The sequence below is a fragment of the Tarenaya hassleriana genome, unplaced genomic scaffold, assembly GCF_000463585.1.
Source record: "Tarenaya hassleriana unplaced genomic scaffold, ASM46358v1 Cleome18, whole genome shotgun sequence".
NCBI classification, from domain to species: Eukaryota; Viridiplantae; Streptophyta; class Magnoliopsida; order Brassicales; family Cleomaceae; genus Tarenaya; species Tarenaya hassleriana.
Genome location: NW_010965216.1, coordinates 2,385,343 through 2,407,503, shown reverse-complemented (window position 1 = coordinate 2,407,503; position 22,161 = coordinate 2,385,343). Strand labels below are relative to the sequence as shown.

Below are 22,161 nucleotides of genomic sequence, written 5' to 3'. Positions count from 1 at the left end.
GCGGAAGAAACAAGCCATTCACTGACCTCTTCATGTTCAACGGTATGAGCAAGTGGAAGTATAACCTGCCCTCCGAATCCTCCAACCCGAGCACCCGAAAAACTGCAGGGCCCGACTTTGATTGCCGCTGCTGCATATGCATCGATACTGTTGTCTACCCATTCTGACCTATGCTCCCTCAGAAAACGAAGCAGAATTGCCGGAGGCACGTTCTAGACCGAAAAAAAAAAGTATTTTTGCCACACAGGAGAGTTATAATCCTTACTTGGGTCATCTATAAGTAACAATAACCGGACAAACCTGTAAAAGCATCGAGGCTTTTGCACATAGAACTGTGTTGCTAACAAGGGGGAACCCGTTACCGAAAGCAAGATTCAAACCCATTAGCTTGTCGGGTGAAGAGTTCACAAGAATCGTCACGTCATCCATGCCATCGCCTATGACTGACCATCCTTCATCGGCGAATCCATTAACAGCTTCATTGAAGCCCCTGTAAGGAACGTATCAGATACCGAATAGAGATTAGAGACCGAGTAAAACGGGAACCGATAATGAGTTTATATAAACCTGCTTAGCCTCTGACTAAGAGCTCGTAAGGCAGCCGGACGTCGGCCCCAACCGTTATTAACGTTAGTCTGAGAAACCTCCTGAGCTATCTGCTTGAGCTGGCGTAGAGCCTTGACACCGACATCGAAAAAGTAAGGAAAGTTTATTAAGCTCTCATTTCTTATTTTCAAGTACAGATTACAATGTAATGTTATTAGAGACTTGAAAGACACTGTTAAAATATCATAATTTTAAAGCTAAAAACTTTGAATATTTATGGATTAGATAAGTCACCGCCATTGTTGTCTTCTGTGCAAGAACTTTTGGTGACTCGTAAAGCGGGCGTAAGACCTCAGGCACGCTACTTGCCTGTTTGAAAAGAAAGAAGATGGTAAATGTTAAGTAAAAACACCGGCAAGACTAGGTTTCTATACTTTAAAATAAGCAGAAAGTGGTGGTTAATTACCTCGAAATCAATATGATCCACAATGTGTATGATTGAACCGCCACCTTCGCACGGTCGTATCAAATACCCACTTGGAAGCATCTCGGCTCTGACGAAATGCTGAACCGGTGGCATATTAGGACCATTTTGAGTGTTTGTAAGCGATCTCTCACACACCTGTAGTTCGTTAATCCGTGTGAAGAGGGGTTGATAACCGATAAGGAGAAGAGAATAGACGGGAAAGCATTCATTATGAGCCACATACCACGAGGCTGCCGTCTTCTAAAACAGAAGTATAACGCAGCAGCCAGAAATCGCGAGGTGGTGCCAATGTCGTCGGTGCATAGAGCTGTGAAATTAAACGAGAATAAAATAACGGTGAAATGCTTTCAGTCATGGAAAATAAAAATCATAAATCCACGAGGTGGGTAAAGGTGTTAACCTGCATATAAAGCAGCTCGATGGTTCCACCGTTTGTGGTTGGAAGCACGTTCAAAACGTCCACGGCTCGGCACTCACGGAACCACAAAGGCCGATCCTTAACGATTTCCACGACCTAAAAGACAAGGAAAGTTGTCATCTTTGCTAAATACCACCGTGTAAGATGACAAAGAGAATTTTCTACATCTACAAACACATACATACCCTCGTAGGCTCAAGGCCAACCAAGCCGCAAGCCCGTGCTGCTACACCGGTGGTACCATGAGAAATTGCAATGATTCCAATGGAATCCGGACCAGGCTGTTACAAAATCCAAGAAAAACAAAATTCGCCTATGAAAACGTATAGCATGCCAACTAACAGGAAGAACATTTAGAAATATTACATGTAAAAAAGCCATCGATTTTGTAAAATAGACCGCAAATATCTATCATCAACAGGAATGTAAACACATGGATACGTAAATGTCGATAGCATACCTTCATTCCGGGCATCTGGACCCACTCAACTGCGGTTCCAGTAGCCTTCGAAAGAAACTCTGCTAAAGTTTCTTCTGCAATGGACAAAAGCCTGAAAGCACAGTTTTACACATTTGAACTTTGAAGAATTTCACTCACATCTATCTCTTTCTCGGAGACAGAGATTCAAACATCAGCATCAACATCAACATCAATATCAACACCGTCTTAATATAAGAGTTTATTTAGGGTCGGCCGCATGAATTCTTCGTTTTCACTCATTCCTATTTTGAGTTAGTTCTTTCGAAAAGAAAGTTGGTGAAACAATGTGGAAACAAGTAATATATATGGAAAATGACACAACAACCATATTTCCACTTAAAAGAACCAACCCTGCAGGACTAGCATCTCTCGGCGGATGCTGTGATGCCAATTGTTGTTGACCACTCGTCAATGCGGATTCACAGCTTGTGTCTTTGGTTGGAAGTGATGTCTGAAAAACAAAAATCAACTCTTGAGTTTTGATAAAAACAAAAAAAAATGAAAAAAAATGATGAATTTCTCACATTCTTGGAATGCTGACGGAAGTAGCTGTTCTCGTAAACCAACTGTGAAACTTGCTTCTGCAACCTATCGTTCTCCTCCATCAAGAGCTTATTCATTGCTGTCAGTTTCCGGTTCACGGCTTGAAGCCGAGATGACTCTTTCCTCTGCTTCTCTCTGCATCTGAAGTAGTAAACGGTATACGTACAAAATCACATAAGCAGCATAACACACATCGAATGAAGGGCAAAAACTGCATCTTAACATTATCCAAAGGAAAAAAAACAAAACATTGGAAATTTCCTACCGCGGAAAGCCAAAGTTTCTGTAATGATTGGAAATTCAGATATGGGTGATCAGAAGAGGCAACAAAAGGATATATATGTATATATACATGTATATGAATATACATATCTTATAAAACTTTGTTCCCCAAGAAAGGCAAATGAGGCCAAACATCAAACAAGAATGTCAATAAGAATGAGCTTTTATTTGAGACTTCACCTACTACTCAAGGAACATCAAGATTGAATGCTCTATAAGAAAAAGTTCCCTCATTTCTCATGTGACAATGTCGAAAAGAAAAAAATCTACCTTCGATTCTGGAACCAAACTTTGATCTGTTTCGGCTCGATGTTGGAGAGAATAGGGCACTCTCTAATCAACTGCTGCCGCCTAATAGAACTCGGTTTAGGACAATCATGATACAGCCTCTCAAGTGCTTCAACCTGTTCAGGTGTATACCTTACATATTTCCCATTATCAAAACTCCCCGCTTTACCATCCCTGCAGGACATTGCCACTACTCCGCTATTGCTTCTTATCAACTTCAGTCACAAGAATTCACCAAATCCACAATACCCTTCCAATGCCCAGATACCAAGTTGTATCCCTTTGTATCAGAATCAACTCTTTTATCTGAAAGGAACAAACTTTATGCAGTTCTAACCAGAAATCTAAGTAGAAAACCACACCCAGAGATACCTTAATGTCCATCCATTGCAGACTAATGTCTCTACCACTTCCAAACCTAAAATCTCGCAAAAGGGTTGCAAGTTACATGACAACTTGCGTCAAAGCAGTGGGTTTCAGAAATCAGACAATAACTCTTTCCTCCTCAGCACTTCACAACACGAGAAGATTTCATATAACCTCGACAGGGGACAACACTATCCTTCTTTGGTCGACTTTTAAGGCGGGAGTCCCAAAACGCAAGAACCCCCTGAAAATTTTTCCCACAAAGATTACAACTTTCGCTTTCCCCAACACCGAAAAAGATCCGACTGTTCACGAAAAAAGGAAGGAGCAACGCAACACGACACCAAAAACAAGGAAATGGTTCAACCCTTTTCTCGTGATGGCGCACGACCGAATCATCGGATCGACTCAGCCCTTAAAACCCCTCCGATTGCCGAGAAAACCCACGATCCGACAAGCTCGAAAACGAAGCCATAGCTGAGTTCGGACCAAAGATTTCTCAGTAACACCAAACTAACTTCGGAACCCCCATATTTTCCGTCTTCGAGTTCTCATGGGAACAAAATACCAAGACCACAAAATCAGACTGAAGGAGCAAAAGGGAAACCAGAAGAAAGTAGGCGATGACAAAGACGTGTCTGAAAAATCATAGCGCTACTGTTTGAGAGAGAGGTTCATCACAGCTTGATCTTCTTTGCCTTTTTTTACGAAATTTTATTTATTAATTTTGGTTTTTTTATATAAATTTCTGAGCTGGTGGGTTTGCGTTTTTTGTGGCGAGCTTTTTCGTTGGCAAAATTCTCTTTTGGTTTTGTTCATCGGCACATCGGACAGCCCAACCTCCTCAGAGGCTAAAAACCAAATCTTACTTTGTCGAATTCTTTTAGAAGCCGAGAGTTTCCCGAAATGCCCCTGAGAAAATAAGATAATTTCGGACCGCCAGAACAATGAACAAATATAAAAAATGAACTGTGGGATATTAAAACAAATTTTGAAGGGATCTTTTGACAATAAAAACAAAAAAAAATGATAAACTTTTTAAAAAAGAAAGCAAATCTGTTTTGTATAAAAATATATATATATATTTCAGAATTCCATAAAGAAACTGTCCAATTTCCATAAATAATTGGAGATATTTTAATCATTTCTCGTTGCAAAACTTCATGGCTAGTTGGTTTCACCTATTAATTTAAGTGGCAAAAGCGTGAATAATTGGAGAACCAGGGGGTAAAAGGGAAGGGTAACAAAGCGTATGAAAAAATAACAAAAGGCGTGTGGGGAAGAGAGAGAAACATCATGATTACGTGATTTGCATGCGTCTCCATCTTAAAGCTGAAGCTGCTTTTCTTTTTCTTTCTTTTTCTCCCTCCCAATAAATATTTAATTATATATATAAATTATATTCAGCAAATTTGTATTTATATGCGGAGAGAAATGCATGGACTCACATCACGTCCAAAATATTATTCTCAATTCATCGAAATCAAATCTTGTCTCTACGGATCCTCCAATTTTGGATTTTATCAAATAACATTTGATGACGCTCTTATTATATTAGAATACCATTAATATTAATCTTGACTATTTAGTTTGATTTATACTTTAATACCAATTTCACATATGTTTCACAATAAAATTAAATTAATATTCTCTTTGCATTATTGTTTTGGATAACTCGATCTATGTGTTTGTTGTTTGGTCGTTGGACATTGTTTTGTTTATCGGTGGACAAAAGAATGAACTCGAAACAACTAAAATTGACTCTACTCTTTATTTTCAAGATTGCCAATAATATTAACTAAATCCAAAATATTCGATCCTGAAAAAAAAATCGTATTTAATAAATCAATTTCTCGAATAAACCCATATCCATTTTTTTAGTTATTAAATTATGATGGAAGAAGAATCCATAGTTTTTCCTGAATTTGAACCACAAGGTAGCATATAATTCAAATTAGTGTGGACCTCCGTTCAAAATACCGGTTATTTTTTTAAAAAAAAATCCACAGTTTTCCTTCTCGTTAATTTTACAAAATACATCCATTAACTAACTATGGATCGAGTTATCCAGAATTTTTAGGATATTTGAATTTAAACTCAAATTCCAATATTTACTATTCAAACTCACATATAAAAATGTTCGGATATATAACCTTAATTACAAAAGGTTTTACTTTTGGGTCGAGGCCCTTGTGCTTCGCCTCTTTTTGTACAATTTTATAATTTTACTCGTTAATAAAATTTTAATATTTAAAAAACAAAACTATCAACTTCTGCTTTTGGTTTCGCTTATATTATTTACAAAACCAAAATAATTTTAACAAAAAAAAAAAAAAGTTATCCGACCGGACAGAACTGGATCACGATCAGAAATGTAAAGCCCAATTTATTAATGGGCCGGACCGGATCAACTACTTCCAAAATTGTAAGCCCAAACGCAAACTCAAGTAAGCAGTTGTGTGTTCCCGACAAGACACCGAGCCTGTGGTTCGGCTTCGCCGTAGGTAAGACAATCAAGTGGTTGTGTGTTTTTCTACGTATTGATATAGTATAAGTACACGTATTCTTGCACTTATTGAGTGTGTTTTATACATGATGTTGTGTGGAAACGTCCATCTTTTCGGGATGCGATGTTCGTTCTTGGTATTTACGGGTATCCGAGCCAAAAATCGAGCTATTTTTTATGTTGTACTAATACGAGAGGTCGTCATTTTGTTCCGCTTCGGGTTTTTATCGATAAAAATGTTTACTCCCTCAGTTTCTAATTAGTTGTCGTTTATTTTTTTAATAGATGTCGTTTTAGATTGTCAAGGTGATTTTTTAAGAAAATATCTAATTTTATCTTTAATTATAAACACAACTTCATAGATTATTAATGAGAATATGCTTTAATGGGTATATATGCGACTTTTTTTTATATTTTTTTTAAAAACTGTGAAAAAAATCTAAATTCGCTTAAAAAAAAATACTCATTTGATGTTTATATTGAACTGGACACGTTTAAGAAGTTTCCCATTTTGTATAAACATCCACCCCTAATTAATTCTATTCTCATCAGGATAGGTTTAGGAAATATAACCCAAACTTGGGTAGACTAGTGGTGAGAGAAGCATGCTTTCACCATGGTTTCAAACCCAAGCGTGGGGAAGGACATTCACCTGGACTTCTCCGGTCATCTGGGAGATGTAGTCGGGCCAAAGATTCAATGAACTTCCGGATTATAAAAAAAAATGATTTAGAAAATATCACCAATTTTTGTACCGTTAATTAATGGTAATTTGAAAGTCACCCATCTAAATTCCATTCTATTCTTCTCTACGGGAGATTCTAGGGGACTCTATTCAGTGACACTTAACGCTAATATAATACTTTAAACTGATACTTAATGACACTTAACGCCCCCTAATCTCGACAGGGAAGGTCTTGAATTTATAATTTCGGTGCTTAAATCCATATTTAGAACAACAGCAGCACCAACAAAAATCAGACAACAATTTTCTATGAGTTTATGAACCGATCATTCATTGTACTAATAGAGCATCAAACAATTGAAGTTAATGAAAAAAAAATGCAAAGGAAAACAAACTATGTGTGTTGAAAATAGGGAGAAAAAGAATATAACTCGAACATGAACTTGTAAAAGAATCCCAAATAAATATAAGTGATTTAAAAATTTTCAAATAAATATATAAATTCTTTTCTAGCCCCTGTATTAAATCATAAACTTTTTAAAAATAATGAAAATAAATAATAAACTTTTATATGATTTTCAAAAACCGCTATAAAATTAAACTCTAAACTTATAAATGATCCCAGAAAATCGTTTAGAAGTTTAAGTTTTAATATAGAAGTTAAGAAAAGTCTGTTTTGAAAATTTTAAAATTCGTATATTTATCTTCTTTTTTTTTTTTTTTACAAATTCGTGTATTAGTATGTTATTTTCCCTTGACTCCAAACCAACTGACCAACCGAATAATAGGTTACATATCCTCAAATGCTTCTTATACTATCAATCCAATATAATGAAATCAGAGAATACGGCTTATTGACAACGCTGCTTTAAAAAACTTGCATCATAAAACTGTCCATACACAAAAGGGATAGATAAAGATGGAGGGATTGTGATTAAAAAAGGGCCGACAGGTCATGGGACTGTTCTTGTTTTTATTTTTTTTATTTTGTTTTTGGTATTTTAGGTGAATAAGCAATTTTGATAGTCCAAGGTTGGTAGAAATACATTTTTTAAAAAATGGAATGTGGTACGACATTAAAAAGAAAATAAGGTTTTGACATTCACACATTACCAAATTGCCCAACTTAATGTCTATTGAATTTAATTCCAAAATCAATTGTGCAGGATATTGTTAATTTCGTCAGTTAAAAGTATAAATTAAAAATAAATAAATACGTTTTCGATGAAGTATTTAAATGAAATTTGAAACGAGACAGATGTATAAAAAAAATGATGGTACCCAAATTTGGATGGTCTAATGGTGAGAGAACATGCAAAACATACTTTCGTCATGAGTTCAAACTCAATGTGGAGAGGGGTATTCACTTGGGATCCTCCGATTTTCTGGGAGATGTAGTCGGGTCAAAGTTCCGGTGAACTTTCGGATTATAAAAAAAATATATGGTACCTAATTTAACTTCCTAATATTTTAATTAAAAATGTGGCATTTACTGATGAAATTTATAATGACAAGTGGTTGAATTAGTGGGTCTTAAACGTTTCAATAAAGTCAGACAAAATATTTTAACCATCCCAAGATGTTAGCGGTTGGGCTCTTCATTAATTTTATTTCATGGATTTATCTGTTAGGGTTTAGCTAATGTTTTCATCACCATGTGTATACTTTTTCCATCTCTTGTATTTCTAACTTTCAAAGCGAAATTTCTATTTAAAATTACAAGATTATTCGACGCGTGGGAATAGAAATAACTGTAATTTCCTATGACAAATATAGCGTTTTTTGTTATTGCTTATAAAAGTTCTAACAAAGCTATATTTACGAGTCTATATTTTAGGTTTATACAAATTAAACTTAACTTAACCGAATAATACCTAATCGTTTTATTTGAAAATCTAATAACAAAACAAATATTTATGTTTAAATCAAAATGAAAATTTGAATTAAATATAAATATAAATATAAATAATAGAAATAATTTTTAAAAATTCCAAAAAATATATTCATACAAGTCCAATCAAAATTCAATAAAAAATTGAAAAAATAAGATTTCAAAAAACCGAAATAAAGTATACAATATTTACTAATAATAATAACGACAATGCAGAATGTAATTTTTGTCTCACGTGATGTCCATTTTCCAAAAATATTAATTCCTGAATTCTAAAGTTCTTCCAATTTCCAACGGTACAATTTTTGGGAAAGTCAAAAGCAATTAACCAAAAAATACGGAAAGAAAAAGGAGAAGAGCCGAGTCCACAACGGCATTATTATACTCCAAAATGTCCAGCTGGCAAGATCTAACACCCCTAAATAATCCCACGTCGACATAAATGGTATTTTAAATATGAAAAACTTAAAAAATAGATATTAACACCACATAAATTTAATTTATTATTAAATAATCGATCTGCTTGAATTTATTATTAAATAATCGATCTGCTTGAATTTATTATTTCACAATCGATCTGCTTACTACAGTCCGCATGTTTTTTTCATATGATATATATATATATATATATAGTAAATTCTTCCAAAAACGCAAAGGGCAAGAGTTTTTTTTTTTGCATTGGCCCAATGGATTAATTGCACATTGAATTTCTTTCGCTCATTGTATTTTTTGTTAGCACATTGAAATGTTTTGATATATTTAATTTAAGTGTTAGAACTTAGAACATAGAATCCTTTCTATTTATTTTTAATTTTCGGATTTTCAAATCAAATGTTCAAAACTTTGTGCTTTATTTTTTAACGCGATAAAATTTTTCTTCTCGGAACTACGATTAATTAGGAGAATTTAGGATATAAAAACTAATAATATAGCTAAGAGATAAAATATATAAACAACGGTTGCATGTAATATTTTCAATGACGTATTTTTTTTTTAAAAAAAAATTGTATCTAATCTTATTAGGCGATGCCATTGCGTCAAATTGACTTCTAGAAGACTGCAACCTCTTTTATATTATATGTTTCATTTAACGTAAATATTACGAAGTGGATAATATATTATTAGGTCCACGTCAACAATTTGAGGCTTGAATATGTTTTCTTCCCTGAAGAGATTATTTATATAAGAATGATAAATGAAGGAAATAAATATGCAACTAGGGTTATAGATAATTTTGCATGCTAGAACTTTTCCTAACACTTGGTCATGAAGATTCAATTAAAAGCCGATATTAAATTATAGACTTATAACAAGTCTCCCAAACCATAGGGTTCTTTAGTTTTGGATATTAATAATAGTAATAAATTACAATTTGTAGAATATATTTTTTAGGTATTAAATGCAAATTATAACAAACACATTTTATAAATAACCACTAAACACAATTTTCAGACTTTCATAAAAAAAAATACGGAATTGGTCATGGGAGCCATGCATAACCATGCCAAAATTCAGATATAAAAGTATATTTTACAAAATGATATGCTATATATTACAAATGCTACGTATACATGTCTACGTAAGACGCAGTTTAAGGACGATATTAAAAATAAATTAAGTGATATAAACTTGAAAAAAAAAACTTTATATTACAGTGTCCTTTATCATTAATCATTAATTAGGAATTAATAAGTTCCGTGTGAAAGCTCCATAAATCCGCAAAATCAAACTCAACGAATTCATCGTAGAAGTCAAGTACCGGAGGATAGACCAACCAATCCGACGGCTCAAAACCCGCCACGTCATCAGCGCGTGATTGCACGCTTCCACTCCCTTCGATGTTCGGCAGCTCCACAATCTCACTCAGCTCCTCTGACTCCGCCGCTGAAGATGACGACGACTCCTCCCATGGTTGCGTTTGCGTTTGACCATCGAGACTGACCGTGGCGGCGCGTGAATGCACGCTCAAGTCTGCCATGTCGCTCAGCTCGTCTGACGTCTCCTCCGCAGAGGAAGACGACTCCGCCGGTGACTGCTGCAGCGGTCGCGGTTGCCTTTGCGTTTGACCCTCAATCCCGGCCATTGAAACGCATGATGACTCCGACGTATGCGACGTTTGAGTTTGACACATCGCGGCGGCCTCTGCGGCAGCGGCCTGGATGTCGTGCGGAGAAGTAGTCGCCGGACGTGGCAAAACAGAGGCGAGTTCAGGGAAATTGAGGACGGCGGAGGAGCCTTTGAGGCTGAGGGCGGCGACGTCGTGTGCACGCGCCGCCATCTCCGCCGTAGGTGAGTCTCCCAGTGGACCACTGAAAGGAAAGTTGATTCCATCTCCTATACCGGAAGAGATCAAAAGACTAAAGTCTGGTCTGCGTGAAAACAATGTGAAGGCCAGGTAGTTTAATTATCATAGGTTATTTGGTCATGGTTGAAATTGTGTTCTTGCTAATTGACTTTTTGTGGTTGCAGGGAACGTGTAAAAATTTTCACTGAAGCTTCTTCTGTATTTAACAAGTTTTTCCCAAGTGTGCCTACAAAGAAGAGGTCTCGACCAGAAGGTTTTTCTTGCGACCGGTCCGGTGATCGCTTGGTTTTAGGGTCAGGCTTAGGTAAAATGGGAATTCAGGGTCAGACTCTGGCTGGTGGGTTTGAGCTTGAGCAACAAAAGTCAGATGAACGATTTTCCCCAACTTCTCTTCCGTACACCTCTGTACATTGAGTGCATAGTGTCCGTGTTTTTCTTCTTGCTTCGAGGATGGCTTTCGGACAAGTGGGTGGTTGTTGTATGATCAGATTTGTCTGAACTGGCTGATGAAGATGATGCTGGTGATGGTGATGAAGTTTTTATTGGTTCTTTCATCTTCTTTTGAGAAGGATACTCTTTTTTTTTTTTTTGTATGTGTGAATTGGGAATTGTAGTTTTTTTTTTGGATGTTGGGTTGAAAGAGAGAGAGAGGGAGGGTTTATATATAGAGAGAGTTTTAGAGAGGAGTGGAAAGTGCATGTATGAATTCCAAGACACTTAGATTTTGGAATATAATATCATCATGATCATCATCATCATCATCGTGGACGATTTAATTTGTAACCTTAGATGACATCATAAAAAGCAGTAGTTGCAAGATACTAGAAAATAAAACCGGTCCATATTTAGATTCATGTGACAAATTAAATCCTTTTGAGCATTGGAATAACATAGAGAATTTTCTTTTTTGTTTTTTGAGATGATATTATATGTCTAGCAATATCTATAACTACTGTTACAATATCAAAATATTGTCAAATTATGTTATTATAATTTTCAATATTTTGGTGGAGATGTGACAAACTGTGAAGAAAACAAGATACATATGAATAACATTCAACTATTCAAGTTAGGCGCTCCTTTGTAAGTGACACTTAGCCAACCCTCGTTTTACTATTAATTTCTTCACAACAATAATGGATTATACACAAACAAAAAATAATATCCCAAATAATAAATTTTAAAATATCCATTTGATAAAAAAAATCCACATAAAAAAAAAAGAAGCATCTGGACAAAAGTTGAAGTTCAGGATAATGCTTGAACGGTTAAACCCTTGTGGCCAATACTTGTAATTAACAACGGTTCCTACCAAACATTTGTGCGCATATGTTATACACACACATATATATGTATATATATATATAATGGTTTGAACAAATTAACTGTAACAAAATATCTCATAAAAAAAACTGTAATAAAATATTTGTTGTGTTTGTGAACTTAATTCCTTTTTCATTTCGTCCGAAAAAAATTATTGTGCATAAGATCAAAATTCTTTGTAAAAAAAAAACAGCTCTACGTGACGTTTTCTAAGATATGTGACGGACAAAGGTTTTGTGGGTAGTTCGAATTTTAAAATTTGTACTGTATAATTCTAATTTAAATATTACTGTTATATGAATTTTTAAAATTTTTATGCCATGCGTAATAAAAATTCAACAATATAATATAGCATAATTAAAACATTTTGTTTCTCCGAGTATCAATTTATATTAATCTAAAGTTGTAAAAGTTTAAATTCCAAGATCAACGTTATAATAAAATTTATTGCCTTATCCCGTCGTCACCTTGAGATTCTTCTGTCGAACGTCGCTTTCTTTTGCCCGTTGAGATTATTTTTCAAAATATAAAAAAAAATAATCTCAAAATGATGGCAACTCCTCCCCATTTATCGTGTTCCAACATTGCCTTTTTAGCAATAATTGTTTAATAAATAAGAGAAAAAGAGTATATCCACTTGGCAGTCTAATTATTCGGACCAAAAAACATAAATGTTTTTGTTACTTTTATGGAACTTTAAACGTGAATAGAGAATTTAATTATTAATCTATTAATTTCTAAGTATAGATTCGACGGCTAGTTTTATTTGTAGGGTTGCTAATGTTCTATGCATACGAAATTCTCAGAATCATGAATTGAAATATAAAAAGGGAGAATTAGATATCCGATGTAATTTTGTTTTCAAGAGATTGATTTTAGATCAAAAGATCTGGTTTAGATTTAACTATTATAAAAACAAATTCAATAAAAAATTGATTAAATATAATTTTTTGAATCAAAATTGTTAAATTTAAAATTAACATGAATTAATAAAAAATAAAATAGAAGAGAAATTGAAAAAAAATTAATAAAACAAAATGAAAATATAACTTTTAATAAATCTGACTAACGAGCATTTCAAATATTTATCTTAAATTTTATGATATTTTAGAGTTTTTTAGAATATTCATATTTATATTTTATGGGTAACATTGTTTTAGATTCGGAGTGCATATACAAATATGAAAACCATTTATATGGTCTCTTTTATTAATCTCTTTTTGGCACGTTATTTTTTATATCCGCACCACAAACAAATTTGGTACTCGGCGTCGCTTCCTTTTCAACATTGCATTAGGTCGACCAATTCAATTGAAAATTTGCTTCAATTAAATATAAATAAATATTTTGCATGATTATATTTAGTATATCAAACTGAAAATATTTTAAACGATTAAGAATGTTTAATCATTTTACTATATATCCGAATGTCCAAGTAAAAAACATGAAATCTAAATCTATATTTATAAATATTTTATCTCAATAATGTGAATTAGTTTTGGTATGAAAAATAATATATTTTCTCTATTACTAATACGGATTATATGAAAAATAGAGTATGTAAAAGAAGGTTTTGTGCATATGGAAGACATGTATTGTTGAATCTAAATCAAGAACAAACAGAAAGAAAAATAGTTCTCAAAGAAAATCATCCTAAAGAAATGTTAAAAGGTAATTGGATCACCAAGAAAGTCATAAAGATAATAAGAGTCTCTAATACACTCAAAATTAGACGACTCGGATAAAAGATGGAACAAAATTCCTTTCCAATCCGAATTTGACTCTCCAATTGGAGAACATATTCACCCGGAATTCTTTGAGATATATAATTAGGTAGAGGATTTGGTGAATTTCTGAATTATCAAAAAAAAACTCCGGAATACACATATATAACTTCAAATATTTTTGCATGGGAGAAAAATTTAGAACCTTTTGAATTTTATTTATAAAAAGAATTTCTGAATAAGATTGAATCTCTATATAAAGTACATATAGCTAAACTTATTATAAATAAATAAAAATAGATTTATTAGAAAAATATTAGTGTTTCGTAATTATAAATTGAGAATGTAAGAATTTTTTTTATTAATAATAATTTTCGTAAAAATGATGGTTGAACTTGAACAACAAATTTTCTACCGTTTAACTTTATATTATGTCCATTAGCATTACAATTTGAGTTTCTTTTTTTTTTTATAACAATTCTAACAAAACAACAACTGTTTAAATGGTTTAATAAGAAATTACTTACCCGTCAATGAGGAAAATTACAACATGCGATAGTTTAAGTCAGGCTGTCACGAACTCGTGATACATCACAGACTAACTAAACATTACTTTATATGTAAATTTCCATGCGAGTAAAAGCAAAAAAAGCCACCACCCAACAATTTCTTTTCTTATCTAATTATCTTTTTCATTATTTAATTAATTTAAGAGAAAAAAAAGAGACCAAATCAACAATCAGGTTTCGAGAAACGACACTCGATGTCGCGGAAGAGATCCAACACGTGTTTTTATTTTATTTTATTTCGATCATACATACATACATACACATATATATATATATATATATATATTACATATTTTGATAATACAAACAAACCTTGAAATATAGTGAAGGCTTGTCATTCTAGAACCTTTATCAATATTACACAGATATATGTTGGGTTTTTTATTATTGATTGGAGAATTGGAGAAGATTTTTTAAGTGTCATTTAATTTTCACTCTTTTGATCCACACTTTCTGCCACTGAATGTAAAATATAATTATTATTCACTCTCTTTAATCCTTTATAATATCTTTATTGCATCTTTCATATATTTTTTATTTTCTATAAAATAGAGATTTTGTTTTCATTTTCAAAACACATCAAATAAAACAAAAAGTTTTCTATAAATAAGAAAATACATATTTTAAATTTTTTATGATTTAAATCGATCGTTGAGTTTAACAAAATATCAAAATTTTAAATACCTCTATTCCGGTGAAGTTATATTCTATTCAAATATAGTTGTCCATTAGAGAATAGTTTTCTTAAGAAAACATAATTTGTCATGAGTTTGAATTTAATTTTTTTTATAATTTAATTTTTTAAGTTATATTGATATAATGATATTATTTTGTTCATAACTTTATGTATTGTTATCAAAATTATACGTTCTTCATGTCTTTTTGTAGATCGAAATTATTTTTTTAATAGTATATAATACGCACGATTTGATTATGTATATATTGAAAGTTAATGAGTTCAAAATTTTCGAAATAAAATTTAGAAATTAATCACATACGAAAACACGAAAAGATATAAAATAACATGGACAATAATATATATGTTGGTCCGAATATTTAATATAAATATACCCGCATATATGTTTCTTGGTACGAAAAGTTAGATAATATTAACTTTATATAATATTCGAATAAAATAATTAATTTTTTTTAATAATTTCTAATATTTTTTTGGATACTAAAATCTTTTTATGTTTTAGTTTTTCTATTGAAAACAAGTATAGTTGGTGTAATGTAAATTTCATATATATACTTTTCTTGGTAGATATGTTATTTGCACACTTTTATATAAGTATATACTTGATATTTTTATGATATAAGCACATTAAAAAAAATAATCCTTTTTTAGAGAATCACACAATTTAATGTTGAGTAACACATATTATTCCATCAACGTTAAAAAAATTATAATAATATATCAATCCTAAAATATACTACTTCTTGTCGTTTTTTCTCGAAAAATAGTTCATCAATATTTTTTCTCCAATTCTCTAATCAGATTGTTTTTAATAGATAGCATAAACAATCGATTTCAATTTTTCTGTGATATATTTGACCAAAGAGAAGATTTTATCTATTTTAGTTTATAATTTTTTCGTAAAAATGATCGTAACTAATGATGATGATAAACAGTTTATGTAGTTGGAAAAAAAATAATCGGCTTAAAAATTCGATCATATTTTTTTAGTTTTTTTTTTTGGAAAAAAGATATAGACATTTTTATCTCAAAAAATAATCTTATAAAATCCCGTACAAAATGGGTCTTAATTTAGTTTTTTTTGGTAAAATTAATTTAATAATTTTTAAGAGTCTTACTCTAAATTAAAACCTTGAGCTTTTATACATTAATTGTCAGGTTCTACAACTTAAAGTGGGCCAAAATATCATGATATTATATCAATATGGAGGAATGAATCACATGTAATTACATTGGGACCATTAATTACTTGAGGTAACAAGAATTCAATGCAAATACGTAAATCATTCGTGGACCGACCTTTGTACACCAATTAAATCAAAATAGATTGAATACCATGTATTCAAAACAGTATAAAAATCAAATCAGTAAATTTTTTAAATTAAAATAAATTTAAGTTTGAATGAATAATAAAATAATAGAACGAAATCGAAATTATTTAATAAAATAAATATTTTTGAAAATAAAAACAAAATGTAAAAATCTTATATAAATATATAATTTTGTTGAAAAATCAGAATTGCAAATAAAGATTCATATATCTAAATTTCCAGCCATATTCACTAATTTTAGTTTTTTTTTCTGAATATACACACGTTCTAAAATACGACTAATTATATATATATATATTAATTTTGTGAAATCAAAGCAAGATTTCCATGTTTAATTAAAGGAGAGGATCTTGCGGGTGGAGAGTGGTTAGATCTTTTGTCAACATCGATCATTAGAGATGTCAACCTTTGTTTAGCACCAACATATTGTAACTTTATATATTGTATAATGGAAATTATATATATATATATATATACATATAATATTTATGGTTAGAGAGCATGACAAAGTAAATCTCCACGTGAGAAACACGGTTATATATATTAAATGTATTTATTTAGATCTAGGTGCATAATTTTCATTAGGAAACCATTAATGTAAAATACACCTCACATGAGAAACAGCTTTACATAATTGTACCTTTTACATTATTTAATATGTGCATATATATATAAATTCGAATAGAAACGTATAAAGATAATGTATGGTAATCAAATCCATACGACACCAAATGGAAATTTGGTAATTAGTATGAAAAGATGATTGATCTAAATGAAATTTCAATGTAGAATAGAATTGGGCATGCTACTCTTGATATCCGTTCTAATTCGACATCTCCGCTGAATTGAATTCTCAAAAATATTTGAATATTTTGATTTTAATTAGATTTATCATTTCGAATTTCGGTTTCTATTTGATTATCTTATTTTTTTGGTTTGGATTTCTTCGTTATAGAAACATTACACTTGTTCGTTTTTTATGTTATAAATATTTATTGCCGAAATTTTTTTATTTTAAAATTATTTTTATATTCAGTTTGAATTCATTTTTTTTAATTATAAAAACTATCTTATTCCATTAATTCAGTTGGATTAGATTGGGTATAAACTAAAGAATATAATGAGGAGCGAAACCCAAAAAAAATCCTAAACTTTACTACTTACTACAATTAAATCCCACACTTAAAACTCCTTAATTAAATCCTCAATTAAACAAATTAATTAAAAAAACCATAAACAAATTAATGAAAAACTAGTTTTAATGTATCAAATAGAAAAAGATCTATAACTAGAAATTCAAGGACAAGTTTGTGATATCAGGACAGAAATGATATCCAAAGGTGTGGCGATGTGTATATTTGGGGTTTGAAGAAACGAGCATCTCTTTGTCGGATGGATGCTATTAGAGCTACATGTAGGCCCAATAAGAACTATTTGGGCTACATGTAGGCCCAATAAGAACTATTTGGGCTACATAAAGGCCCAATAAGAACTATTTGGGCTACATGTGGGCCCAATAAGGAATTTATAAAAAAAATACATTGTTAGTCGCTTTTTCTTTTGAAATCACGGTCCAAAAGTAATGGACCTTAAACTACGTATATGTACATGTTACAAATATATCTCACCATGCAATACTTCAAATTGGATTCTGAGCCTATTGTTATTTCAGGTTCGAGGTCGGTTTCTCTTCGGTTATTTTTTAGTTTAAAAATGTTCGCTTGAAAACGTATTTTGGTTCTATTTAATTCAGATTCTATTTAAATTTGGTGAAAATTCCAACAAAAAATGAGGCACATGTTACGAAAATTAATAGAATTTACACAGCCCAATCGAAATGTGATGAACCATATTAGTACTTCTTTACAAGTTATATGTGAAAACGGGGATATATATGGATGTGGTCATGGGCCAATCTATATTGATTTGAATGGGGTTATAGGTCCCCTTTCACTTAATTAAAAAATAATAAATTTTTTTATAAGATATAAATTTTTTAAATAAATCCAGTAAAATTAAATTTATCATTGCCCCCAATTACCTTTTTTATGGGTCCACTATGTGAGCATGTGGCAACGTTGATATGTAGTTAGGTTTCTTTGCATCGAGCTTGAATTGAAACTATGATTACACACGCATATATATATATATATATATATATATATATATATATACATGATTCCAAGGAATGTGGTGTTTTGACCAAAGTTTGTAGTGTCAACCACGTTCATATCCATGAATATGATTTAAGTGGGAACTGCACCACGAAATTTAATTAATTAATTCATTAATTAGCTTACCAAAACTAAGCAACAAATATAATAAAATTAACGAAAAAAAGGGCCAACGGTCCAACAAAAATGATAACATGGAACCTTTGGTGATCAAAACTCAACCACAGAGAGAGAGAGAGAGAGAGAGAGAGAGAGAGAGAGAGAGAGAGAGAGAGAGAGATGAGTGGGTTAGTTGAATGACCATTTTGTTCGCATTTCTACTCGCCCACCCTCTTTCTATGATTTTTGAAGGAAAAAAAAAAGCATTTTGAGATTGTCTAAATTCACCAAAAAAATATATGGACGAAAAAATAATTAAAGATTGTATAAATGCGTGTTATAAGATACAATTATATATTTACAATAAAACACGAATAAATAAGTGTATTGTATATCAATTATTTCGTTCAATAATCACAATTTATTGAAGAATAATTTTCTAAATTGTATTTTTTAGATGTATAGAAACATATAACAAAAATTGATAGATGAAGCCGAATATTGTGAATCCATGATGTTGGAAACTGAATATTAATTCGATTAAACTTTAGGAAAATGAAATGATTGTGAGAGAAGAAGTCTGGGAATTAGTGGAATTGCAATTACTCAAGGGCAGTTAAGTCTCAATGAATTATAATTAACTTTGGTTAGTTATTTTATTCAAGGGATAAATATATATTATGCAAAGAGGTGACAAGTGTCATCTATAATTATGCATATATATATATATATGTATGTATATACGTGAAGCTTTCTAAAATCATAAACCCTTCATCCATCAAGTCGTTCGATCAGAGAAAACTCTAAATTCGTAAGAAAGCTAATTCGTTCTTCGGATATATCATTGGCTGCTTCTAATGGAAGCATCGCGGAGTATTAATGGCGTCGACGAGTCGTACCGCCCACTTCCTGCACTCTACTTAACCTTTTTATCGATTTGGTCTCTCTCGGCTTGTTCCTGGACGGTTAACACCTTCAGGAATCGCCATTTTCAGGTCAAAATCTCGAATTTTTGTTTCTGATTCGATTGTTCCGGGGTTCCAAATCATGGGTCGACGATAGTTTTTGTTGGGTCTAAGCATTTTTTGTTGTTGTCGGATTCTCCGTTAAGACAGTCTTCCAATGATCATCCGTAGATGATTGTTCATCGGAATTCAGTCACACTGATTCTGATCGTGATGGAAGCTTTTGCCTAAAATCTTAGAAGTTTTTTGTTAATACCTGCATTTGACTTTCATGGTTGAGCAAATTCGGACAATTCTGTTTGATTTGCCTCTCCTAGTGCAACTCCTCTGGTCCTTCGTAAAGGAACATCACTGATTTTGATGCATTGTTTTGTTCCTTTTATTTGTGTTGATTCATTGAACTATTAGGACAGACAAGCAGTTTGCAGTGGACTCTTGCTTCGGTTCCATTGATCAAAGCCTTGCAACTCACTCTATCTTTCCTCTTTTGGTAAGTCCTGTTTTCTACTTTGGGATATTGTCATTGCCATGAAGAACATTCGCCCCTTTTACGACCTGCCCATGTTTAGTTTACTCATTTAGAATGGTGTTTCTTGTACCCTTTTGTGGCAATAGAATCTCATAGATCCAGTTGTTATGAACAGTGTATTGATGTTGAATTGAGTGTAATTGCAAGAATGGTCATATTGATATGTGATGATTTTTGTGCAGGTATTCATGTTTTCATCATCACATATGCTCTCTTTGGATGTCGTTTGGTGTATATGTGACCGGCGTTCTGTTTCAGACAGCTTCTTTCGTGTCGTTCTTACTGATCTCTCATGGTTACTGCATCACATGCGAACGCCTCTCTCTTACCGAACGTCGAACCACAGCTTCACTTGGCTGTGTCTTTTACTTAACTCTTGTTGGCTACCGAGCTTCTGTTCCTTATTTTACAGTGAGTTCCCTACTCATTTCATCGCTCGTTCATGAACTGTTTCCTGTCTCATGAGCTAATTCCTGTCTTTTTTCTGTTCTTCAGGTGCTTCTGATACTCAATTATGTGATATCATTCTATGTTATTTTCCACCACATATCCCAAAATCTGTCTGTGCTAAGAGAACAGCTGACCTTTATCGAGGACGAGAATGTTCAAGCTATGCATGATGCTGTATACTCAAAATACATCATGTTCAAGTACGTTTTTCTTCGTTCGGTATCTGTGTGTTGCGGTGGATGTTGATAGAAAAAAATCTGGAGAAAGGGCACTTAGCCAGTTGATTGTTTCTTTTCTTTTTTGTTCAGGAAATTCCAAGGGGCCATGCAAATTGTAGCCATGGCGGAAACCGTGGTATGACGATATGTTCATCCTACCGTCGTTCTTCAATCTCACAATCTGTGAAAGCAACAGCTTCATTCTTTAATTCACAATCACCTTTCTTCTAGCAGATCTATATGAACATGGATAACTCTACACAGAATTATTGGCTTCGACTACTAGTACGAGAGTGGGCGCAATTTTGCATCTTTCTCTATATCGGGTGGACTTTCAGGTCTCAGGACTTGGCACCGCGTTTCTCAGTAATGCCGACTCTAAAACTCAAGGAGAATTCTATCATTCCTCCGATTTACAGTGTGGTAAGTGGCAGAAGCTTCACTCTTTTAGACAATGGAGTTGTATCTTCTGTTGCCCAATGATAGATATATCAAATACTCGGAAGCCGTATATTAAGCAATACATTTCAACTATGGACGAGAATACGGTACAGTGTACTCTAGTGACGCTAGTACTTGATTTGCAGGAAATGGACACAAAAACTTTCGAGGAATTTAGAAGCCATGAATGGAACATTGGGGTGGTAAGTTCTTGTTTACGTTTGAGTGTATAAATGCATTGCTCGTTCATAAGTATGTCCTAACGAGCCGAGATGCTCGGGTAATAACTTCTCATTGCAGCCGACACCGTGTTCCAACGAGAAGCATAAGGATAAGGAATCGGTTCTAGTGATAATTCAGCATCCTCGGTAGCAGCAGCGGCAGCGGCAGCGGCATTATTGTGTAATGCAAAGATGATGTTTTTTTTCCATCTTCTCGTTCTTGGAAATCACCTGAGAAAATATTTGTCCCAAACCTAGCCATCAAATCAAAAGGAACAGATCAAAGAGTCACAGGTTCCGACCTATACTCTCTTTGCATCTTTGTTTTGTCTTTTTCCCTTTTAGGAAACTTGATGTCCTTTGTACATTCCTTTAATACCAGCAGCCAACATAAAATATCTTTAGTTGCTTCCAAACTTCATTAGAGGTACAATTTTTTTTTTCCACTTCCAGTAAATCTTTACATGCAAATACCAAACACGACCAGGGAGATTACAGGAACAGCAAAGTGATAACTGATAATTTAAGTGACAGATGAAAGTTCAATCATTGAACTTTGCCCAGGTTAAAAAAAAAAAAACTCTTTCTCCATATACACAACCAAAAAAAAAAAAGACGAAAA

The 22,161-nt window shown here is 32.6% G+C and overlaps 3 protein-coding genes across 4 annotated transcripts in view; 1 reads left to right on the top strand and 2 right to left on the bottom strand.

Moving 5' to 3' along the window:
* The window catches only part of LOC104810536 (homeobox-leucine zipper protein ATHB-15-like), a 5,946-nt gene extending 1,791 nt beyond the window's left edge, over nt 1-4,155 (bottom strand). Inside the window, exons 1-12 of the mRNA XM_010536877.2 lie at nt 3,028-4,155; nt 2,457-2,616; nt 2,283-2,383; nt 1,912-2,002; nt 1,637-1,732; nt 1,434-1,547; nt 1,257-1,340; nt 1,013-1,168; nt 841-915; nt 568-677; nt 301-490; nt 27-212 (exon numbers count right to left, since the gene is read on the bottom strand). Coding sequence (XP_010535179.1) covers nt 27-212; nt 301-490; nt 568-677; nt 841-915; nt 1,013-1,168; nt 1,257-1,340; nt 1,434-1,547; nt 1,637-1,732; nt 1,912-2,002; nt 2,283-2,383; nt 2,457-2,616; nt 3,028-3,230 — 1,566 coding nt within the window. The 5' untranslated portion in view covers nt 3,231-4,155. The remainder of the gene's footprint in view (nt 1-26; nt 213-300; nt 491-567; nt 678-840; nt 916-1,012; nt 1,169-1,256; nt 1,341-1,433; nt 1,548-1,636; nt 1,733-1,911; nt 2,003-2,282; nt 2,384-2,456; nt 2,617-3,027) is intronic.
* Nucleotides 4,156-9,962: 5,807 nt separating this feature from the next.
* On the bottom strand, nt 9,963-10,777 carry LOC104810535 (ethylene-responsive transcription factor ERF036). The gene has a single exon (XM_010536876.1). The coding sequence runs from the start codon at nt 10,769-10,771 to the stop codon at nt 10,172-10,174; it is 600 nt and encodes a 199-aa protein (XP_010535178.1). The 5' UTR covers nt 10,772-10,777; the 3' UTR covers nt 9,963-10,171.
* An 8,712-nt stretch (nt 10,778-19,489) lies between these two features.
* LOC104810533 lies at nt 19,490-22,153 on the top strand. 2 transcript variants are annotated; one of them, XM_010536873.1, is made up of 8 exons: nt 19,490-19,710; nt 20,094-20,170; nt 20,392-20,620; nt 20,705-20,859; nt 20,968-21,013; nt 21,109-21,300; nt 21,465-21,521; nt 21,619-22,153. In XM_010536873.1, exons 1-8 carry the CDS (start codon nt 19,573-19,575, stop codon nt 21,688-21,690), a joined length of 966 nt encoding a protein of 321 aa, XP_010535175.1. In that variant the 5' UTR covers nt 19,490-19,572; the 3' UTR covers nt 21,691-22,153. The 2 variants fall into 2 exon arrangements, with proteins under 2 accessions (XP_010535175.1, XP_010535176.1); XM_010536874.2 differs by having other exon boundaries at nt 21,112-21,300; nt 21,619-21,750.
* Nucleotides 22,154-22,161: the final 8 nt, after the last annotated feature.